The 25,220-nt window shown below is 40.2% G+C and overlaps 2 protein-coding genes across 2 annotated transcripts; one reads left to right on the top strand and one right to left on the bottom strand.

Annotated features, from left to right (window-relative positions):
* The first annotated feature begins 7,388 nt into the window (after positions 1-7,388).
* Positions 7,389-15,652, top strand: LOC117248348 (very long chain fatty acid elongase 6-like). The gene is made up of 4 exons (XM_033613352.2): positions 7,389-7,597; positions 9,316-9,447; positions 11,462-11,613; positions 12,340-15,652. The coding sequence occupies exons 1-4, from the start codon at positions 7,497-7,499 to the stop codon at positions 12,768-12,770; spliced, it is 816 nt and encodes a 271-aa protein (XP_033469243.1). The 5' UTR covers positions 7,389-7,496; the 3' UTR covers positions 12,771-15,652.
* aifm2 (AIF family member 2) lies at positions 14,210-22,568 on the bottom strand. Its single transcript, XM_033613350.2, has 9 exons — positions 22,451-22,568; positions 19,755-19,931; positions 18,992-19,107; positions 18,662-18,781; positions 18,481-18,573; positions 17,496-17,604; positions 17,249-17,401; positions 16,394-16,594; positions 14,210-15,794 (listed from the first exon to the last, which is right to left on the bottom strand). The coding sequence occupies exons 2-9, from the start codon at positions 19,927-19,929 to the stop codon at positions 15,643-15,645; spliced, it is 1,119 nt and encodes a 372-aa protein (XP_033469241.2). The 5' UTR covers positions 19,930-19,931; positions 22,451-22,568; the 3' UTR covers positions 14,210-15,642.
* Positions 22,569-25,220: the final 2,652 nt, after the last annotated feature.

Raw genomic sequence — 25,220 nt, 5'->3', positions numbered from 1 at the left:
ACAAATCATCAATTTGTACAAATCATCAGCTCGTACAAATCATCAGTCCGTACAAATCATCAGCTCGTACAAATCATCAATTTGTACAAATCATCAGTCCGAACAAATCATCAGTTTGTACAAATCATCAGTCCGTACAAATCATCAGTCTGTACAAATCATCAGCTCGTACAAATCATCAGTCCGTACAAATCATCAGCTCGTACAAATCATCAATTTGTACAAATCATCAGTCCGTACAAATCATCAATTTGTACAAATCATCAGTCCGTACAAATCATCAGTTTGTACAAATCATCAGTCCGTACAAATCATCAGCTCGTACAAATCATCAGCTCGTACAAATCATCAATTTGCACAAATCATCAGTCCGTACAAATCATCAATTTGTACAAATCATCAGCTCGTACAAATCATCAGTCCGTACAAATCATCAGCTTGTACAAATCATCAATTTGTACAAATCATCAGTCCGTACAAATCATCAGTTTGTACAAATCATCAGTCCGTACAAATCATCAATTTGTACAAATCATCAGTCCGTACAAATCATCAGTTTGTACAAATCATCAGTCCGTACAAATCATCAGTTTGTACAAATCATCAGTTTGTACAAATCATCAGTCCGTACAAATCATCAGTTTGTACAAATCATCAGTCCATACAAATTATCAATTTGTACAAATCATCAGTCCGTACAAATCATCAGTTTGTACAAATCATCAGTCCGTACAAATCATCAATTTGTACAAATCATCAGTCCGTACAAATCATCAATTTGTACAAATCATCAGTCCGTACAAATCATCAGTTTGTACAAATCATCAGTCCGTACAAATCATCAGCTCGTACAAATCATCAGTCCGTACAAATCATCAATTTGTACAAATCATCAGTCCATACAAATCATCAATTTGTACAAATCATCAGTCCGTACAAATCATCAATTTGTACAAATCATCAGCTCGTACAAATCATCAGTCCGTACAAATCATCAGCTCGTACAAATCATCAATTTGTACAAATCATCAGTCCGTACAAATCATCAGTTTGTACAAATCATCAGTCCGTACAAATCATCAGCTCGTACAAATCATCAATTTGCACAAATCATCAGTCCGTACAAATCATCAATTTGTTCAAATCATCAGTTTGTACAAATCATCAGTCCGTACAAATCATCAGCTCGTACAAATCATCAGCTCGTACAAATCATCAATTTGCACAAATCATCAGTCCGTACAAATCATCAGTTTGTACAAATCATCAGTCCGTACAAATCATCAATTTGTACAAATCATCAGTCCGTACAAATCATCAATTTGTACAAATCATCAGTTTGTACAAATCATCAGTCCGTACAAATCATCAATTTGTACAAATCATCAGTCCGTACAAATCATCAGCTCGTATAAATCATCAATTTGTACAAATCATCAGTCCGTACAAATCATCAGTCCGTACAAATCATCAGTTTGTACAAATCATCAGTCCGTACAAATCATCAGCTCATACAAATCATCAGCTCGTACAAATCATCAGTCCGTACAAATCATCAATTTGTACAAATCATCAGTCCGTACAAATCATCAGTTTGTACAAATCATCAGTCCGTACAAATCATCAGCTCGTACAAATCATCAGCTCGTACAAATCATCAGTCCGTACAAATCATCAATTTGTACAAATCATCAATTTGTACAAATCATCAGCTCGTACAAATCATCAGTCCGTACAAATCATCAATTTGTACAAATCATCAGCTCGTACAAATCATCAGTCCGTACAAATCATCAGCTCGTACAAATCATCAATTTGTACAAATCATCAGTCCGTACAAATCATCAGTTTGTACAAATCATCAGTCCGTACAAATCATCAGTCCGTACAAATCATCAATTTGTACAAATCATCAGTTTGTACAAATCATCAGTCCGTACAAATCATCAATTTGTACAAATCATCAGTCCGTACAAATCATCAATTTGTACAAATCATCAGTCCGTACAAATCATCAGTTTGTACAAATCATCAATCTGTACAAATCATCAGTTTGTACAAATCATCAGTTTGTACAAATCATCAGTCCGTACAAATCATCAGTTTGTACAAATCATCAGTCCATACAAATTATCAATTTGTACAAATCATCAGTCCGTACAAATCATCAATTTGTACAAATCATCAGTCCGTACAAATCATCAGTTTGTACAAATCATCAGTTTGTACAAATCATCAGTTTGTACAAATCATCAGTCCGTACAAATCATCAGTTTGTACAAATCATCAGTTTGTACAAATCATCAGTCCGTACAAATCATCAGTTTGTACAAATCATCAATTTATACAAATCATCAGTTTGTACAAATCATCAGTCCGTACAAATCATCATTTTGTACAAATCATCAGTTTGTACAAATCATCAGTTTGTACAAATCATCAGTCCGTACAAATCATCAATTTGTACAAATCATCAGTCCGTACAAATCATCAATTTGTACAAATCATCAGTCCGTACAAATCATCAATTTGTACAAATCATCAGCTTGTACAAATCATCAATTTGTACAAATCATCAGTCCGTACAAATCATCAATTTGTACAAATCATCAGTCCGTACAAATCATCAATTTGTACAAATCATCAGCTCGTACAAATCATCAGTTTGTACAAATCATCAGTCCGTACAAATCATCAGTTTGTACAAATCATCAGTCCGTACAAATCATCAGTTTGTACAAATCATCAATTTATACAAATCATCAGTTTGTACAAATCATCAGTTTGTACAAATCATCAGTCCGTACAAATCATCAATTTGTACAAATCATCAGTCCGTACAAATCATCAATTTATACAAATCATCAGTTTGTACAAATCATCAGTCCGTACAAATCATCAGTTTGTACAAATCATCAGTCCGTACAAATCATCAGTTTGTACAAATCATCAGTCCATACAAATCATTAGTTTGTACAAATCATCAATTTATACAAATCATCAGTTTGTACAAATCATCAGTTTGTACAAATCATCAGTCCGTACAAATCATCAATTTGTACAAATCATCAGTCCGTACAAATCATCAATTTGTACAAATCATCAGCTCGTACAAATCATCAATTTGTACAAATCATCAGTCCGTACAAATCATCAATTTGTACAAATCATCAGCTCGTACAAATCATCAATTTGTACAAATCATCAGTCCGTACAAATCATCAATTTGTACAAATCATCAGCTCGTACAAATCATCAATTTGTACAAATCATCAGTCCGTACAAATCATCAATTTGTACAAATCATCAGCTCGTACAAATCATCAATTTGTACAAATCATCAGTCCGTACAAATCATCAATTTGTACAAATCATCAGCTCGTACAAATCATCAATTTGTACAAATCATCAGCTCGTACAAATCATCAATTTGTACAAATCATCAGTCCGTACAAATCATCAATTTGTACAAATCATCAGTTTGTACAAATCATCAGTCCGTACAAATCATCAATTTGTACAAATCATCAGTTTGTACAAATCATCAATTTGTACAAATCATCAGTTTGTACAAATCATCAGTTTGTACAAATCATCAATTTATACAAATCATCAATTTGTACAAATCATCAGTTTGTACAAATCATCAATTTGTACAAATCATCAGTTTGTACAAATCATCAGTCTGTGGCCGACTGAGTCGTATCATAAAAGAGCTGCCTCTGTGGGGGTCAAGCTTTCCATTTCCTGGTCCATCTCCATCCCGAGAGACATCCGGAGGGAGCTCGGAGTAGAGCCGCTGCTCCTCCGCGTCGAAAGGGGTTTCGGGCATCTGATCAGGATCCTCCTGGACGCCTCCTGTTAGATGTGTTCAGACAGTGGAGGGGACAGTGGACCAGGTGGGGAGGAGGACGGAGTCCAAATTAGTCCTGAAGGTTGGACAGGACATATGAACATTTCTTACAAACCAATCAATCAATTGATTTATGGAGAAAACAATCAGCAGATTAATCCACAATAAATATAATCATTACAAACATGTGAAAGGAGGTTTCATAATGATTTACATTAATACATGAGCCAGAATATTCTACTGAGATCAGATATAATAACTATCACTTTAAATACTTTATATTTCATACATCATTTTACTGTCTGAGTATTTCCACAGTGAGGTCTTGGTTCCTTCCCTGCAGTACAGGATGTGAAACCTTCCTCTGGTTATCTTCCTCTCTCTCTGTCCAGTGAATCATTTATCTGTCAGATTAACTCTGTACAAAGTGTTTTAAACAAAGTGTGACTCTGTTCTCAGATCTGGAACAAACTGCTCCTCTAATCAGACTGTTAGAAACTGTAATCAGCTGCTTCTGTTCTGTGACGACTGAAAACACTGATTCATAATAATCAGCCTGTGTTCAGCTTTGTGACGACGAATCCTCCTGCTGACCCAAGAGGGTTTTTACTGAGCTTATTTAAAGGTGTTTCAAATATGAAATGAACCCAACTCAGTCCCAGTGCTCCTCTAGACCGAATGACATTCTGATGTTATTCAGTCTAGAGGAGTAAAAATAATTAAAGAAAACACAAACAAATAATAAATCAGATCTGCAGACACACAAATTCTAAATCAATGTAAAGAGGCAAGTGTCAGTGGTGTTGTGTCGCACTGTGGCAACGACCAAACTGAGCGTGGGGATCAGAGATAATCAATAAAATGTAGGCTGTAAAGCCACCAGTATAGTCTGATAGACTGATAGTGTGATTTTACTGTGGACACTACCCTGTGCAACCCACATTATTTTCATCATGATATATTTAGGAAAAGACGCTGTCTGTTGTGCATAAAACACAAATCCACGAGTGCAGAACTGAGATTCACAAATGAAAACTAGAATCACAAACATGTTTGAGAAACATATTCACACAACTTTTTCATTTAGTTGTTAACTAATTAAATGTGCTCACAGATTCTTTTTATGTTTATTCATAAAGTTAATATTGAGACAGATCTACCTCCATATGAACACGCTGAAATAAGACAGAACAGCACAGTGTGATAAAAACCATCCTGTACGTTATTATGATCAGAAACTTTCTCAAATTAATGACTCAGTGTTGTTTCAAGGAAATATTTTGGGAAAGTTTCTCATTATTTTAGGACACTAACAAATAAAAACAGTATTAATGTGAAAGCCAGTTTTTGCCAGTGTGATAAAAATAAAAATAAAAATCCTGTGAGTCAATACAATGAGAAACTTTGTCTTAATGACTCTGTTGTTTCTCAGGGTTTTGTTTTTTTGGGTGGAGTTTTTAACTTAATATTTTGATAAAGTTTGATAAGTTTGTCATTATTTCAACAATGTTTCTGATGACTATATACAGTACAGGCCAAAAGTTTGGACACACCTTCTCATTCAATGCGTTTTCTTTATTTTCATGACTATTTACATTGTAGATTCTCACTGAAGGCATCAAAACTATGAATGAACACATGTGGAGTTATGTACTTAACAAAAAAAGGTGAAATAACTGAAAACATGTTTTATATTCTAGTTTCTTCAAAATAGCCACCCTTTGCTCTGATTACTGCTTTGCACACTCTTGGCATTCTCTCCATGAGCTTCAAGAGGTAGTCACCTGAAATGGTTTTCCAACAGTCTTGAAGGAGTTCCCAGAGGTGTTTAGCACTTGTTGGCCCCTTTGCCTTCACTCTGCGGTCCAGCTCACCCCAAACCATCTCGACTGGGTTCAGGTCCGGTGACTGTGGAGGCCAGGTCATCTGCCGCAGCACTCCATCACTCTCCTTCTTGGTCAAATAGCCCTTACACAGCCTGGAGGTGTGTTTGGGGTCATTGTCCTGTTGAAAAATAAATGATCGTCCAACTAAACGCAAACCGGATGGGATGGCATGTCGCTGCAGGATGCTGTGGTAGCCATGCTGGTTCAGTGTGCCTTCAATTTTGAATAAATCCCCAACAGTGTCACCAGCAAAACACCCCCACACCATCACACCTCCTCCTCCATGCTTCACAGTGGGAACCAGGCATGTGGAATCCATCCGTTCACCTTTTCTGCGTCTCACAAAGACACGGCGGTTGGAACCAAAGATCTCAAATTTGGACTCATCAGACCAAAGCACAGATTTCCACTGGTCTAATGTCCATTCCTTGTGTTTCTTGGCCCAAACAAATCTCTTCTGCTTGTTGCCTCTCCTTAGCAGTGGTTTCCTAGCAGCTATTTGACCATGAAGGCCTGATTGGCGCAGTCTCCTCTTAACAGTTGTTCTAGAGATGGGTCTGCTGCTAGAACTCTGTGTGGCATTCATCTGGTCTCTGATCTGAGCTGCTGTTAACTTGCCATTTCTGAGGCTGGTGACTCGGATGAACTTATCCTCAGAAGCAGAGGTGACTCTTGGTCTTCCTTTCCTGGGTCGGTCCTCATGTGTGCCAGTTTCGTTGTAGCGCTTGATGGTTTTTGCGACTCCACTTGGGGACACATTTAAAGTTTTTGCAATTTTCCAGACTGACTGACCTTCATTTCTTAAAGTAATGATGGCCACTGGTTTTTCTTTAGTTAGCTGATTGGTTCTTGCCATAATATGAATTTTAACAGTTGTCCAATAGGGCTGTCGGCTGTGTATTAACCTGACTTCTGCACAACACAACTGATGGTCCCAACCCCATTGATAAAGCAAGAAATTCCACTAATTAACCCTGATAAGGCACACCTGTGAAGTGGAAACCATTTCAGGTGACTACCTCTTGAAGCTCATGGAGAGAATGCCAAGAGTGTGCAAAGCAGTAATCAGAGCAAAGGGTGGCTATTTTGAAGAAACTAGAATATAAAACATGTTTTCAGTTATTTCACCTTTTTTTGTTAAGTACATAACTCCACATGTGTTCATTCATAGTTTTGATGCCTTCAGTGAGAATCTACAATGTAAATAGTCATGAAAATAAAGAAAACGCATTGAATGAGAAGGTGTGTCCAAACTTTTGGCCTGTACTGTACATATATATATACACACACACTATAAATGTACTAGAATATAAACACTAAATACTAAACTATACTTTTTTTTTTTGCAGAAATGGGCTTCCTTACAATTTAACGTGGAGAAAATCAGTACATTTATAAAATAAACAAAAATAAATCAAAGTTCTTGATGAGCAGAACAGAGAAGGAATAAAAAATAATAACTTTTTATTTCATTTATTATTATTATTGTTGTTGTTGTTGTTGTTGTTGTTGTTGTTTTTGCAGCTTCCGTACCGTAAAATAAGAGAAAATCAGTAGGCTAAATGAAAAAAAGAAAGGGGGCGTGTCTCACTGAAGCCCCGCCCCCTGTGAACAGGCTTTAACTAGGACGGTGAGACAGGTGAGACAGGTGAGAGGACAGACCGCAGCAGCAGAGACAGAGGAGACACTGACGGGACTCACAGTTTACAGATTTTATTAAATATAAACTCCTGATAATATTATTAATATAAATAAAGATGCTGCAGGTGAATGAGACGCAGCTTCCGGTCCTGTCGGAGTACAGCTTCGAGCGGCGCTTTGACGAGAGAGGAGCGATTCAGTGGATGCAGGCTAACTGGTGAGCTAACAACAATAACTGTTTATATTCTGTCTCAAGTTTCATTCAAACTGTAATAACTCTTTGATTTGACTGAAACGTTTCTGCGGAAAGTTTAGACCCCACAAACTGTCAGGAAGAGCAGGAACATCCCGATAAACTCTTCACTCTCCTCAGAGGAGAAGCTACGCTCCGAATTCCATTACAGTAATCAACACTTTTAAAAATGGCCTCTCCATCCTAAAGTACACACTGTTTAAAATATTTATGAAGGCGGTTTCGGGATTGAGAGGGTCCAGTGTTTGTTTCGGCATACTCCCAGTACTCCAAACGGCACCTGTTGCGACACACACTCACCTCAACCGGTTTGCTCGATACTGAAAGTGTCACACTGCGAGCGATCAGGGGAGTGAGGGGAGGCGGCGGACACAGCGGTGATCGATTTAAATATCATCTGGGTTTGTAGGATTAAAATGTCCTTTTTTTATTTTGTGAATGCCGAACGGGAGAGCTGGGATCACTCATTCAAGAGGAAGATTACTGTTTGTGTCCAAAGTATGCCTCATTTACAGGTAAGGTAGAGAACTTTAAATTACGTAATATGTGAAGGGGATTTGGTGCTGCAGCAAGTGTACTCGGGATTACACAGAGCTCAAAGGAATCAGTGCGCTCAGTGGATGCTGCACGTGCACTACAGGTGAGTCACAGTGATGTCACACTGAAGCATTTGAAGTATGTTGGAGTGTTTAAGGTGGATCCGGTTGTTCCGGTTGAAAGCCTCCCAGGGTCAGGCTCAGGGTCAGGGTCAGGGTCAGAGGTCAGGTGATGGAAGAACTACAAATCCTTCTTCATGGGTTAAATACAGACATTTATCTTGTATTTAATATAATTATAATATTTTAATGCCTGTGTCACGTTAATAAAGCAGCTGACAGTGTTTAACATTCAGTCATGATTAATTATGATTAAAATATATATTTAAGGAAACTAAAGAAAAGAGATCAGAGTGAAGCTGTGATGAAACAGCTGACGTGACTCTGTCAGTAAAACACAGGTGTACCTCAGGTGTGACAGGTCTGCACCTGTCTATGAAAACATGACTGTGACAGCATGAAGAGAGACGTCAGACTGGATCAGTTCTTCACACAAATTAATACAATTTAAAATTTATTAGGCGAGAGAGCAATCGGATTTATTGTTGTTGTTGTTGTTGTTGTTTTCTTTAAAGAAATATTTTTATGTCAACATTTCAACATCAACTTTTTAACATCAATATTTTCACAACTTTTTAGAGTTAGCATTTTAATATGAGCTTTTTTGCATCAGCATTTTAATGTCACTATTTTAATATCAGCTTTTTAACATTAGCATTTTAATGTCAGCATTTCAACAAACTTGTGTGTATCAGCATTTTAACATAAATATTTCAACAACTTTTCAACATTAGCATTTTAATAACATTTAACGTACTTTAACATTAGCATCGTAACATTAGCTTTTCAGCATTAGCATCATAACATTAGCAAGGTGTGAAAAAAAGAGTAGCATCCAACTCAATGTTAATATTAAATGTTAGCTAAAGTGCTGTTAGCTTGTTGTATAAATAAATTATCTTTTTTTTTTAACCTGTCAAAGAAAGTTACGTTAATGTTTATTCAAATCTTGATCACCTGACCCGAGTGTGTCCTTCACATGTTTTTATTCAACATTAACGTCTGAATGTGTGTTTCCTCCTGCAGGAGCAAGTCTTTCGTGTTCAGCGCTCTGTACGCCGCCCTGGTGTTCGGAGGTCAGCACTACATGAAGCCTCGACCCAAAATGAACCTGCGGCGGCCGCTCATCCTCTGGTCGCTCAGCCTCGCCCTCTTCAGGTAACAACACAATTTTAACATTTAAAACTCTGTTCGTGGTGACGTTCAGCACGTTGGTTTTATTTAAACTCTTTGAAAGGGTTTTAAATTAGTCGCTGACTTTATGACAGAAGAAAATAAAACGTATCTCTGAGAGGGAAGACGCTCTGTAACACCGTCGGAGTGAGACCTCCTTTTCTGTAGAGGATCTTTCATCATAATCATTCATGTCGGATCAATAAATTTTACGTATAAACTTAAAATAAGTGAATTGAGAGTTGTTATTAATCAGTTACATATTAAATCAACATTTAAGTGAGTATAAACATCAGATCGATATTAAAAGAGTGGATTTGGTATCAGGACCAAACAAACGTGATCAGACTTCTGCTCCTACCAAACAAATATTGTTTATGTGTGTAAACAGGTTTGTTTGTTTTAACTTCAGTTCTGGATTATAACTAAAATTAAGAACAAAATCTATTTAAACAATTTTAAACGAGTTTCCAGATACATTTAGAGCGATTAACAGGTGTCTGAGGGGGCGTGGCCTGTTTATAAGCACCTGTAATATCAGGTGAGGTGTTTCTGTTATTCTGTCCACCCTGTGCGGGCTGAGGTAACACTCTGCCAACAAATTAAAAACCAACAAAAGTAAAAGTCGTTTCCTCAGAGACGTCCTGAAAACACGACCTTTAACCTCCTGTCTCCATGGTAACCAGCAGCGTGCTGTTAGTGATTTCTGTGAACAACAATAAGAGCTGCTGAGGACGGAGGCTCTGTCTCCATGGTAACGAACTGTCGGTCATTGTGCCTGAAGATGATTACAGCTCAGGTGTGTTTGTTCGTCTGTCGCCATGAGGACAACCACACAGAGCTGTCAGCTGATGTTAAACGCCGCTCACACCTCGCTGTGTCTCCAGAGGGTCGAGCCACAGAGTCACGCTCTCTGTCTGAGCTGAGGCCTCTGTCAGAAAGAACATGTGACACGCAGGTGGTGATCAGCTGTGAACACAGGCTTCAGGCTCTGAACGCTAAAGTCAGATGACGCCGCGGCGCTGAAACATGATCGATCTGCCCCGCCCACTTTAAATGATCAGTGAAGAACAGCAGCGTTACTTCAGTGAAGACGACGAGGAGTGTTGACGTACGGAGACACATTTGTGTCAAAATTATTTATGTGTGTTAGTTTGTAAACGCATCAACATCATCCTCACTGTGACCTCGTCACATGTCCACGTTTGGTCATGGACTTTCCACGTCCACATATGACGTCCAAGGTACCCTGGGTGTGTTGGTTGTTGACGTTCTGGGACGCCGTGTCAACTTCAGCCTGTTACATGCATTGTCTGTTTTCAAAATGCACTTCTGTTTTCACAGGAAATGTACAGTTTGATAGTCTTTTTCAAAATAAAAGCACTACGTCGGTACAACACGGCAACACACACACACATGGTTGGGTTTAGGAACAAAGAACAGGGTTTGGCTTTACAATCTTACAGGAAGTGAACACCGGCCTCCTGGGTGAAGGTCAGGGGCGGTCCCACCTGTGCTACTTGGACTTCCTCTGCCTTAATTTACGCTGCGTTTCCCCTGATGGCGCCAGTCGCCAGGCTGCGTATCATGCCGACGTGAAAGGTCGGCTTTTTCGTTGGTGTCTGACCCCAGAAATCACTGAGCGAGCGCCGGTGTTTGACGACTTCAGAGTGAGACTGGGTTGATAAACTTTAAATATAAAACACTTACCACAAATACAAGAAAGATTTTTAAAGTCAAAAGTATTTTGCAAAATTAAACAGATCTTCTTGTATTCAAACAAACCAACAAAAAACGACACATTTCTGGTTATGATAATGTCATTGTAGTGATTTAGTTATTATTATTTTTAAAGAAAAAATAAATTGTTTTATAATTGTTTGAACTTTAAACAAGTTAGAGCTGTACCTTTGTACCACTGAGAGGGGACAGGTGATGTTTATGGAGGTCTCTCTGTTGTGTGTCTGTAGTCTGACAGATCTTCTTCTTCTTCTCTCAGCATCATCGGTGCGATCCGGACCAGCTCCTACATGTTCCACATCCTGAGCAGCAGCGGCTTCAGACAGTCCATCTGTGACCAGAGCTTCTATAACGGACCCGTCAGCAAGTTCTGGGCCTACGCCTTCGTCCTGAGCAAAGCTCCAGAGCTCGGTCAGTCCACCAAACACACAGGATTATTTAACATGCTGATTCTCCTCTTGTTAAAGCTTCCATCCAAACACACTGACCGTTTCTGCTGACCCTCCCTCCACCATAAATGAGTTGTTGATTTCTTACCCTTTGATGTTTGACAGTTAAATGAAAGAAAAAAATCATCAAACATTTCTTTTACAAAATCACCAACAAAATGTTTCTTAAAGAAAATCTTCTTCTGGCTCTGATAGCTCTGTCACTTTGGTGATGTGTTCAGAAAAAACAAATCGCCCAAAATATTTAAGGTAAGAGAAAAAACTGCCAAACTCTTTTCTTTAAAAATGGCCTGACTTCTTTGAGGAAAAACCAAAAATAATAAAAAAAAAAAAAAGCCAAAAAAAAGTTTCTTAAAGAAAAAATAGCTTAAAATAATTCTTTAGAAAATCAACAGTAAAATAAAAACAAATGTCTTGAATCTCCACTGTGGGACTAACAGAGTATATGAAATTAAAAAAGAACTGAAAATTAAAATATAATCACTTAAAGCTGTATGTCCCCCCCCCCCAAAAATGAGATTTAAGCTCCTCCCCAGGGGTGAACAAAAAAAAGATTCAACATGCCTCCTTCTTTTTGCACCAGCCCCCCCCCCTCACACACACACACACACACACACACACACACACAACATCTGCAGATATCATGATGACCCATGAGATCAATTAAACCCTGGTTTGTGTCTGGCAGGCGACACGGCGTTCATCGTGCTGAGGAAGCAGAAGCTGCTCTTCCTGCACTGGTACCACCACATCACCGTGCTGCTGTACTCCTGGTACTCCTACAAAGACATGGTGGCCGGCGGTGGCTGGTTCATGACCATGAACTACACCGTGCACGCGCTCATGTACAGCTACTACGCGGCGCGCGCCGCCGGCCTGTGCGTGCCGCGGCCGTTCGCCGTGCTCATCACCAGCGCTCAGATCGGTCAGATGGCGATGGGGCTGACGGTGAGCGCGCTGGTGTACCGCTGGATGCAGCACGGAGACTGCCCCTCCCGCCTCGACAACATCACCTGGGCCGCCATCATGTACCTCAGCTACCTGCTGCTCTTCTCCAACTTCTTCTACCAGACGTACCTGCGCCGCCGCGGGGACGCCAAGACACATAAGGCTGAGTAGAGACCAGGGGCATTGTGGGAGATCTGACTGTGTGTCATGTCTCTGAACTGAAGCTGCTAACATTTAAACATCTTTAACGTGACATTTTATATTTCTGAGGGGAACTGGAGCCATCGTTTGTTTGGCTGACCTCAGGAGTCATTTGAATAACAAAGATCAACTCCACATCCAACATCTGATGAATCAAATCATCAGACAAAAACACTTTGACACATAACCAAACTTCAGGCGTAAAATAAAACCTAAAATATTTATTTGTAAATCTGCAGGAAACATCTGTAACAGTGTCGAATGATGTCACTTCAGATTTTTTAAAGTTTGACGGACACACAAAGGTCACAGCATCGTGAAGTTAATCAGACTAAATGATGAATGAGTCAGTTTTATCTCCTCATAATTTCCAGCGACTGATTTTAGTTCACACACACATTTGTTTTAAACACGCCTTCATCACTGGGCCCGACGACACATGACGTCATCCTGACCGACGACCTGCTGGAATTTAGTCAAAAGATTTGTTGACGCTCACTTCGATGACTCGTCACCCGTCACACCCAGCAGGCTGATGAAACCACCACTCCCACCTCAAACTGCTCGTACTGGTGTAACTGGTTTCCCCTGTCCACACCTCCAGTCCTGTGTGTGAGGAGCCAATCAGGAGGCAGCAGCAGACGGTTTACACAAATCTCACCTGGAGTTTGATGTTTGAGTCACACTGTTTACAGGAAGTGATTTTAAAGGCGGACACGTCTAAACTGTCACCAGAATCCAACATGACGTCCTCAAACATCTTGTTCTCAACAGTCTGAAACAGATTTGAGAAGCTGAAACCTGCCGCTTGATAAACGTCAACAGTTAAATATCTGTCCGTCGACTTTTATTTGAATCGACTCGTCGTTTGAGCTCTTTGCTGCTTTTAAACTTTGTGTTTGGTAAAACCAGTTTGTTTACATGTAAACAAGAAGCTTACATTAGTGTTGAGGTTGTTTTTTTTTTTCCATCCACGTTTTCCAGCTGAGAAACAAAAATCTATGACGTGATTTATTTATTAATATTTATTTGACGTATGATGGCAGCCAGTCGGTGGCCGGAGAAGTCTCCAAACACAAATCACTAATTTTTGTTTATTAATATCACTGACGTGTTGATCACATGTATTTATGAGTTTGTATTTTTTATATTGTTTTTTGCACCACAGAGATTTTTGTTTACTGAAAGCTGTCGTCAGGAAACATCTTCCTCACAAACATGTTGTTTATTGTTATTATTATTGTTTTGAAGTCTGTGATGTGAAAGTTTCTGAGTTTTAAGGGGACGTTCAGCAGCAGAAGCTGTTTGATGAACGAGCCACATGAACGCTGACTGATGATGATTTTCTGTATGAACACACCTTTATATTTCTGCTGTTGATGAACATGACAACATGTGAACACCTTCAGGTTCAAAACATTTTATTTATTGTTTGAAAAATATAATAAACTGTTTATAAATGTTTGTAAATGTGTTTGATGTTTTTAAAGCTTGAACTCGATGAAACAGGAGCAGATAACTCACGTTTACCTAAAGTTAAATATACAGTTATTAACTCTTTATGACCTGGACCAAGCTGCTGTCGGTCCACATGTAAATAATGACACGTTTATTTTACTGACTCTGCATCAACTTTAAGAGCAAGAAACTAAAGAACAAATGTGGAAACAAGATGAAACTACAATCATCACCCTGTGGTTGTATGACTCCGCCCACCAGTCCACCCTGTGGTTGTATGACTCCACCCACCAGTCCACTGTCTCTGACAGTCTGTCGGCGTTTGTGCCAAACATGTTCTCAAGATATTACAGTCACAAAAATGAGAAAGCCAAGGTAAAGTTGCCTTTGACCTATGACCTTCAGAGTCGAATCAGTTCATTATAAAGTCCAATTTGAAAAAGATCCCTCAACGTGTTTTTTTAAAATATTACATTCATGAGAATAAGAAGGACACAAGTTCAGAACGATCTCGACCTTCAACCACCAAGTTCTGATCAGTTTGATCAGTTCATTGTTGGACCTTTGTGCCAAATTTGAAGAAATTACATCCTGGCGCTTTTGAGATATTGCGTTCACAAGAATGAGATAAATTAAGTCACAGTGACCTATGACCACCAAAATGAGTGAGTCCAAGTGACAATTGTGCCAAATTTAAAAAACAACCCCTTAAAGTTTTTTTTTTTTTTAAATATTGCGTTTGTGCCAAATGTAAAGAAACTTTCTCAAGGACTTACTGAGATATCACATTCAGGAGAATATGAAGGATGCAAGGTCACAGTGCCGTTAACCTTTGACCCTCAAAATCTAATCAGTTTGCTGTTAAGTCAAAGTTAACATTTGTGCCAAAGTTTTTTTAAAATATCTCATTCATGAGAATAAGATGGATGAGTTCAAAGTGACCTTTGACCACCAAAATCTAATAAGTTCATCGTTGGGTTCAGGTGAACGTTTGTGCCAAATTTAAAAAACAAATCCCTCGAGGTGTTTTTTTTATTTAATCTCCATAACTGTAACATGTACGACGTTAAACAGACCTAACGTCAGCTGTCGTTCACTCTACAGTGTTTAAATACCAGAAGAAGAAGAAGAAGAAGAAGAAGAGTCCAGCTGAACTGAGGAGAAACAACAGCCTCCCTGTGATTTAAAAACTGAGACCGTTTCCACGTGAATCTGTCTGAATTTTAAAACGTCCACATGAATGTTTACAGGTTGTTTTTGTAAAGTTGTAAACACAAAGAAATGTGACCTTTGACCTGCGTCAGTAACCTGGGTTCATATTAAAGTCCTTGGTCACGGTCCTCACAAGTGTACAAACGTGTGTGTGTGTGTGTGTGTGTGTGTGTCAGGGTTGCTTCTGTTGCATCTCCCTCCAGCTCTTCCACAGCAGCAGATCTCGACTCTTCCCCAGGGCAACCAGGCAACGAGGCAACCTCAGCCCGTTAAACTGACCCACACCGTCGTCACGACCCATCGCCAGCAACATGGTGACGTTACCTGGCAACAAGGGACACAGACAAGCAACCGGCAACACCGTCAGTTGACCAGCAATACCGACAGGCAACCAGTGACACAGACACACAGGCAAGGAAACTGGCAACACAACTAGCAACGCAGATAGGCAATTACAAACACAGATGGGCAACTAAAAACACAGTAGGGCAACATGCAACACAGACAGGCAACTAAAAACACATGCAGACAACTAGCAACACAACCAGCAACATAAAGAGGCAACTTAAACCACAGACAGACAACTAAAAATACAGATAAACAGCTAGCAACACAACCGGCAGCACAGACAAACAATTAAAAACACATGGAGACAGCAAGTCACTCAACTTGCAGCAAAGACGGGCAACTAAACACAGACAGACAACTGACATTACAACCAGCAACACAAATGGGCAACTGAAAACATAACTCGCAACATGAACAGGCAATTAAAAAATGCATGCAGACAAAAAGCAACAAAATCAGCAACAAAGAAGGGCAACTTGCGACACAGAGAGGCAACTAGCAACACAATCGCCAATGTAGATGGGCAACTAAAAAAACAGAGAAACAGACACAGGTGTGTGTGTGTGTGTGTGTACCTGTGCGATATGAGGTCAGCTCCTTCCCGCTCAGACTATTGATAATGTTGCTCACGGCGACGGTGGCGTGCAGCCCGGCGTGGTACGCCATCTTGGGCTCGTTGACATTGGCGCAGTCGCCCACAGCAAAGACATTAGAGAAACCTTCAACCTGCAGGTGATCGTTCACCTTCAAAGCTCCATTATCAGCCAGGCAGCCCGCTGTCAGCACAACACATCAACTGATCAATCAACTGATCAATCAACTGATTACCCGATATTTATTTGAGGCTGTTTATTAACAGATTTATGAATCAATCACAAACAGCTGTTTTTATGTGACGTAGATTATTTATGTCGGACCTGACGGTGGCACTACAGTTAACATCATCATGACATCATCCGCACAGGATCATGAAGATCCTCAGATGACGTCTGACTGATTGAAACTGATGGACAGAAAAAATAAACAAACACTGACCTCTAGTGGACAAAGCACCAAACTGCATGAGTAACAGTACTTGTACTGAGAGTAACAGAGTACTTGCACTGAGAGTAACCGAGTACTTATACTGAGAGTAACCGAGTACTTGTACTGAGAGTAACAGAGTACTTATACTGAGAGTAACCGAGTACTTATACTGAGAGTAACCAAGTACTTATACTGAGAGTAACCGAGTACTTGTACTGAGAGTAACCGAGTACTTGTACTGAGAGTAACCGAGTACTTGTACTGAGAGTAACCGAGTACTCATACTGAGAGTAACCGAGTATTTGTACTGAGAGTAACCAAGTACTTGTACTGAAATTAACCAAGTACTTGTACTGAGAGTAACAGAGTACTTGTACTGAGAGTAACCGAGTACTTGTACTCACAGAAGCTCGAGGCGTAGGCGGCAGAGTTGACCCTGAGCCCGGTGCAGCAGATGATCAGATCTGTGGTCAGCGTGTCTCCTCGCTCTGTCCTCACCTCCGTGTTCCTCTGAGTCACGTTTAGTTGCAGCTGCGACAGGTTGGCAACTTTGTCACCTGAAACACAGACTCAGCAGGTTAATGAACCTGACACACACACACACACACACACCTATCTCACCTGTCCACAGGTAAACATCAGTCTCCATACCCAGCAGCAGCTCCACCCCTTTCTCCAGCAGAACCTCCTTCGCCTGCTGCCTGACGCTGGGCAGCAACTGTGGGTCGGCCAGCACCGTTCGGGAGTGGATCAGAACCACCTGGACACCAGAGGGCAACTTTAGACAGGTGTACCAACAAACAAGCAACTAATTATTATTATTATTATTTATTCTTTATTATTATTGATCTACCTCAGCGGTTTTATTTATTTATTTTATTTATTTATTACCGTCTCCACATTTAAGACTAGACTTAAGACTTTCCTCTTTGATAAAGCTTATAGTTAGGGCTGGCTCAGGCTTGCCCTGTACCAGCCCCTAGTTAGGCTGACTTAGGCCTAGTCTGCTGGAGGACCCCCCTATAATACACCGGGCACCTATTAATTATAATATTATTACTTTCATTAATGTTGTTGTAAGCTACTGTCATTACCGTCTGTCCTGCATCTCTCTCTGTCTGTCTCTCTCTGTCTCATTGTGTCATATGGATTACTGTTAATTTATTATGTTGATCTGTCTATAAATAAAATTGATTGATTGATTGATTATTTTTTGCATTTTATTGATTTAGCGCTTTTATATTGTCTTACTTGGGCTTTTAGAAGTGCTTTTTTCCCATATTATTCTTGAGTGCCTTTTGTACAGTATCTGTCAGAACTACTGTCCCTGAACCTTTGTGATGTTGCTATTCTTGTCCTTTTTACTGTCTTCTATGTTGTCTGTGCACCACGACTGTAGCCTGAATGTGGCATTTGGAGTCCAAGACAAATTTCCCCCTGGGGACAATAAAGTTTATATTGACTGATTGATTGATAATAACAAAGAACCACCTGAAACGCAGAGAGGCAACTTGAGACAGGTATTTCTATTTCAACACCATGGACAACAAACAGGCAACCATCAACACACAGAGACAACTAAAGAGATGAACATGCAACTTTCAGTGAGGTGTACCAACAGTAAAAATGTCTTCACCTTCTTGTCCGGATACTCAGTCTTGATCTCAGCAGCCATCTCCACACCGGTCGACCCTCCTCCCACCACCAACACTGAGCCTGCTGCCTGCACCTGAACACACACACACACACACACACACACACAAGGTGATGAGTTGCCTCTCTCTACAGAACTCTCAGTATCTGTCCTGTTATCGTACCTGCTTGACGAAGTCCTCATATGTCTGGACGGCGGTCTGATACGACGCCACGGTGTTAAACTTCCCGGGGAAGGTTCCATCAGTCCCAGTACACAGGATGAGGTGGGAGTACTGGATCTCCTGTAGCAACAAACTGGACTGTAGGTCATGTTTAAAGACCAGAAGCAGAGGGAAACTGTTAGCCTAGCTTAGCACAAACACTGCAGGCAGGGGGAAACTGTTAGCCTAGCTTAGCACAAACACTGCAGGCAGGGGAACTGTTAGCCTAGCTTAGCACAAACACTGCAGGCAGGGGAACTGTTAGCCTAGCTTAGCACACTCTGTCCTCACCCTTCCTCCCTCCAGGACGACCGTCTGTCTGTCGGTGTCGACTCGCTGAACTCGTCCCTGAACAAAACTGTCTCCAAAGGTCTCAGCGTATGGGATGAAGGTCCTCCGAGCGAAGCCTGCAGGACGACAGGGGGTCAGAGGTCACACTCTGCACTCTGACATCATTACACACACACATGCACACACACACTGTGCCCTCTGTGGTTATTAGTCAGGAGCGTATTTGTTGGCTGCTGAGTCATGTGTGATAAAGTTCATCTGTCTGAGTCATTGAACAGTCTGAGCTCACTGTGACAGCGATAAGAATCACAACAATAATAATAATAATCATAATAGAAAAACTTAATATAGATCTATAAACAACTTTTTTAAAAATCCAGAAAAATTACAAAAAATACTATAATAAAAATAAAAACAAATCTTAAAAAGTATCCTTAAAAAAAACCCTGGATCTCTAAAACTTCTAAACAATGAAAAAAAACAGTAAATACAAATAAAGGAAATATTTTGAGCAAAATTTAAACATATTCTTTTTTCTTAAAAGGACTGCAAAAAAAAAAGAATTCTCATTAAAATAAAAAATCCAGGTTAAAAAAACCCAAATTATAACATTTAAGTAAAAGTAAAACAAAAATAAAAAAAATAATAACACAAAACAAAAATTAAAATATGACTAAATATATTATTGTATTATCATGAAAAAATAAAATAAATCACTGAAATAAAGTAAATAAAAATCAAAGAAATAAATGTAGCCTCTCACCAGGCTGTACGGACGCTCTGAGCGCCGCCACGTTGTGATGAAAAGCGTCTCTCATGTCGATCAGAGTGAAACAAAGTCCTCCAGATTTCAGCTGCTGAGCCACCGCGATGCCTCCGAATCCACCGCCAACGACCACGACATGGACGTCCTCTACTGACGAGGCCTGACCCCCCATCTCTGTGAACACACACACACACACATGCACACTACAAAGGGACCTGTGACTGTACGTCCTCTGATGGGAGGTGAGTCCCCGTCATGTGGGTAGAATCGTACAACAGCATCACAGAGGGAGACACTCCCTGCAAACTAACAGGACTCGAGCTGATCCTGTCAAATTAAATACTGAACTCTTGTCTAGCCTTTACAGGAGTGAAGGTGAAGTGAAGGATTTCTACAGCTTTGGGGTTTTTTAAGACAGAGGTGGAGGAAGTACTCAGATTCTTTACTTATGTAAAAACACTAATACCACACTGTGGAAGTAATCCATTACACAGCACTGACAGATGTCGTCACATTTAGAAAACAAAAAGCCTTTTATGCTGTGAAAAATAAATCGCATCATATTTTACAAACTGTTCATGTTTTTAAAGTTAAATCTTCAGATCCAGTGTCACAAACACACAGTGGAGTCATGTGAAGCACATTTAGGGACTGTTGTTTATTTATCAGAGGAGCAGGGTGGCTGCAGTGTGACCCTTCCTGAAGCCTCCCTGAGTGACCTGAGGAAAATTCATGGTGGACACTGTGTCTGTGGAGACGGAGCAGCAGAGCGCCGAGCGGAGTGAATGTGTGATTAACTTAACCGTTGGTTCATTCATGTAGAAATATAACGCTGCGTTTCTTCCACCAACAGGGCTCTCATTTTAGTGTAGAGCGTCAGACTGAATTTACCAACGCACCATGTCAGGTCACTCACTCTCCGGGACCGCCAGTGTTACTGGAATAAGTAAACACTGACCAACGGGACCAGACTGGCCGACCCGACCTGACAGAAGCGGTCCTTGTCGACGTCCACAGCCGGCATGCACTGTCCACCTCGTGGCTCCACCAGGAGACCGGTCGGGTCCCACTCTACGTCAGAGGCCATGTGACGCTCCGCTGTGTTCGTGTAATGTACCAAAGGTTTATGACGACACATCGAGAGACGCTGTGCTGCTGCCAGAGGAGCCGCTGACTGAGTTCCCTCTGAGTCCCCTTTTTGTGTGTACTGCAGAGTCCATCATCATTTCACTGTCAGCCATGCTCGTTGTTGCCGTGGGTAACAGTATGACGTCAATAAGTCAAAATATTGCGAGTATCACCATATGAATGTTTCACGTTAAAATTACACCAGTATTTTTACGCAGTATTTGGGATCGTCCACTCATTCGGCCCTTTTGGAGTAAATTCTTGGACACGTGAGTAAATGACGTGGTGACACATCACCAGTGTCTCTGTGTTTACTGGGGGACAGATCACAAGTGCGTCATGCGTCACGGGATGAACTCTCAGTCACTGTGTCAGGAGTCATTACAGCTGGTGGAACAACACTCAGGCACTGGGAGACAACAAACCCCCAGAAATAAAAGACTGACCGTGCTCACAGACCGATCTGAGGGGGATTTCTGAATGTTTATATTTTGATCTGAAACCCAAACGTCTTCAGTGGACAACAGGAAGCAACAGTTTTGGACGGGGCTGTAGACCCCTGGGGACATTTTGTTAAAGGTGCAGTTAGTGGTGGGTTTGATTTGGTTGAACTGTGACAGAATCTGAATCTGAGTTACTGTTGTTGTTCACAAACTAAAGAAATGACATCATCATTTTTATTTTGTTTTTACTGTGAAACGTTCACTGACTTTAGTGAAATTTTATCTTCTTAAATTAATAATAATCATTTTATTTATTTATTTACTGATTTGTCACATCAATAATATCTTTATCACAAAAATAGTATTGTGATATTATCTCAGGGTCATATCACCCAGCCCTACTTTTAGCAGAACGTAATGACGTCATCACACAAAGACTACGTGATGACATGAAAGGCCGAAGTCGTAGATTTCATCTGCAAAATATAAACGTTCTAATTTTTATAGTTTTTTAATTTAAGATCAGTTTAAATCAGGACATGAAGACAACGACCTCCACGTCCGCCTGCGGGAGAAGAAATACAAAATACGACCTCCCTTTAACTCAACATATAAACATTAGACCCCCCCAATAAGTAACGAACGGTCCCTAACTAACGACACTGCTGCGGTACTTGCACTTTAACGCAGTGTGTATCTGCACATCTTCACACACACTGCTGTGTTGTTTATTCTGTGTGCACACACTGAAATGACTTCCTGTCTCATAACACTTGTACACTCGCGGTTTGTTTACAGTTTGTTTACAGGCTGTTTACAGTTTGTTTACAGTTTGTTTACAGGCTGTTTACAGTTTGTTTACAGTTTGTTTACAGGCTGTTTACAGGTTGATTACAGGTTGATTATAGGTTGTTTACAGGCTGTTTACAGTGAGTCTCGTGCCGCAGGACTCTTCCTCACAGTGCAGCATTAACTGCAGTAAAAGTAGAAATTCCTCCTCCTCAGCTGGACTCAGGAACATGCGGTGTTTCCTCCGCGTGTTGCTTCACACTAACAGAAACAACCAGCTGTTGTTTCTCTGACGGTCACGTGTCTAACAGCTCAAACAGGAAGTGGACTCACCTGCCGCAGGTAGGAACCTTGGATGGACTGAATCTGATCGTCTTTAAATCAGTCTCGAGCCTCCAGCTGGTTCTCTGCTGCGTGTTTCCTGCTGCTCTGCATGAGCCGGAGCTCTCCACCAATCACAGCCCCGCTCTGTCCACCTGAGGGGGAAGGGGGGGCGGGGCGAGCTCCTATGGTGCCTTCAGGTACCGTAGGAAATGTTAAAGTCTTATATAAAGTTAATTTTCTGGTTTAAATAATAAATAAATAAGTGAAAAGAAGAAGAAGAAATTTTAAAAAATCCAAATTTAAGATCAAATAAATTCAAAATAAATAACTTTACAAAGATACAAATGAAAACACATTAAAGAGACAATACGTCTGACTCAATAATAAAAGATGGAAACAAAAGTTCTCACAGGTCATCAGATATTATCAGAACCAAACAAAATGTCTTAAAATCAACTTCCACAAACTTACATTAAACTTTTAATTCAGTTGTCTCCATGTGTTTTAATTATTTACATCACTATATAATTCTTTTAATTTATTTTGGTTATAATCAAATTTTTCTACTTTTTTTCCTACCAGTGTGTCGGATTTAAGGGGATATCATGGCAGAAATAAATATAATATAATGTAATTTAATTGAATTGAATATAAAATAATATGAATAATATAATATAAACCTGAAAATAAGAATGTTGGTGTTGTCATTATCTTAGAACAGGGATACTCAACTTGCTTTGTTCAGGGGCCATTTTTGCAAAATGCCAGGAAGCCGGGGGCCAGTCGTCCGGTCACTGGTCAGGTGTACGCAGAGGTGATCCTGGGACATTTGGGACTGAGCCCGGAGAGGAGCAGTAAACAAGCTCTGTTTTGATGCTTTTTATGCACTCTGACACCTTGTTCACAGAAAAGTACAGAAGAATTTCCAGTGTGGATCAGACAGCGTTTGGGAGGCCACCCAGCACCTTGTCGCGGGGCCACATTTGGCCCACAGGCCGTAAGTTGAGTGTCATCGCCGCCTACGGAGTCGACGTGAGGAGGACAGTGAGATGTGGCTGAAAGCTCTGGAAAAAAGTCAGTAAACGGACTTTGATTCACGTTTCTCCAGACGTGATGAGCTGACAGACACCTGCAGGTTTTGGGGGAATTTCACAAGTAAAATTTTACTAATTAATTTATGAATTAATGACTTTATTTCAAACAAAATAAATATATAAAAAACAAGCAAGACAAGGAGGAGGTAGAGGTGAACTTACCCACTGTCTTACATTTCTTCTTTTAACTCATATTTTATTTCAACAAATTCCCAAATTTATTTATTACAGTCCAAGCACCACCCAGTGTTAAAGAATACAGAATAAATACACACTCCCCAACACAACCTTTCCTCCTCTATATATCTGCCAGAAATATATTTTCTGTATTGTTTTTTTAAATTGATTTATATTTGTGTTTTGTTTCAACTCATCATGCAGCCTGTTCCACATGTCCACGCCGAACACACACACACACACACACACACACTCTTCTTAGTTGTTTTTAAAATCAAATTCTCCTCTTAGATCATAACCCCCCCTCCCTGTCACAAAACATTATCTTTCTTTAACTAATTTCATCATTAGATCATACAGCTGATGTTCTCTGGCACACGTGCTCTTTGTTGTTTTTCCCAAATAAATCTACATTTATATAACAAGTATATCACCTTACAGTAAACAACATGTGTCAAATGAATCATGTTTAAATAATTGATAAAACTAAATTTAGTCATGAAGGCTGAACTTGTCTGCTCAGAGGAAGTGCTGCTTCATCAAACATTAATGATAAACTCTTTTTGCTCCAGAAGAAGTTTTGATGAGTGAATCGTCTCCGCCATCAGTCCTGTGATCACCAGCTGATTATGTCATGTTACGTCACTGTTATAAAACTGAATTAAAGGTCTCTGATTCATGAACGAGTCACGGCTGCTGTGAAGGATTCAGTTACAAACATCTGTTCAACATTCTTCTTTAGTTTAAGTGAGACAAACACACAATCTGATTGGTCTCTCGCTCTTACAACCAACGTTCATCAATGTTAGTCTCCCTGACAGGAAATGAGGCTGTTTGCTGTTTGATTCATCAGTTATGATGCTTTCATGAACTCTTCACAGTCTGTGGAAATGTTTCCCTACACTGGAGTCCGTCGCTGCTGTTACTGCCTGTGATCGTCTCCAAACTTTCTTTGTTTGGTTTAAAACCATTCGTGTCTTGATTTGTTGTCAATGTTTGGAAATCATCCAAATATCAGGAGGTGATGTGAGGACTCTTTAAATGTGATCATGTCAGCTCTAATAATAATAATAGTGATAATAATAATAATGATACAATTCTTGCCCCACTTGCCGGGCATTTTCAGAAACAAATCATACACCTTTTCCACCAGAATTAGTGCACACATACACAGGTTCTTTAAACACAGAAAAACCAGTCCACTGGCTCCGACAACATCAGCGCCTCTGTCCTCAAGAGCTACAGTAAGGAGGTCGCCCCTGTGTGGCAGCCCATCTTCCAGCACTCCCTGGACACACACACAGTGCCCACAGCCTGGAAAACCTCCCATATAATCCCACTCCCTAAGAAAGCATGTGTCAAAGAGTGTAACCACTATCGACCTGTGGCTCTTACCTCAGTACTGATGAAATCTGCTTTCTCAGTCAATTCAGGATAGGTTAGACCCCTACCAGTTTGCTTACAAGCACGAGCGCAGTACTGAAGATGCAGTAGCCACCCTCACGCAT

The sequence above is a fragment of the Epinephelus lanceolatus genome, chromosome 17 (genome assembly GCF_041903045.1).
Source record: "Epinephelus lanceolatus isolate andai-2023 chromosome 17, ASM4190304v1, whole genome shotgun sequence".
Classification (NCBI taxonomy): domain Eukaryota; kingdom Metazoa; phylum Chordata; class Actinopteri; order Perciformes; family Serranidae; genus Epinephelus; species Epinephelus lanceolatus.
Note: the sequence above shows the minus strand (reverse complement) of the source record. Positions and strands in the feature narration are given on the sequence as shown.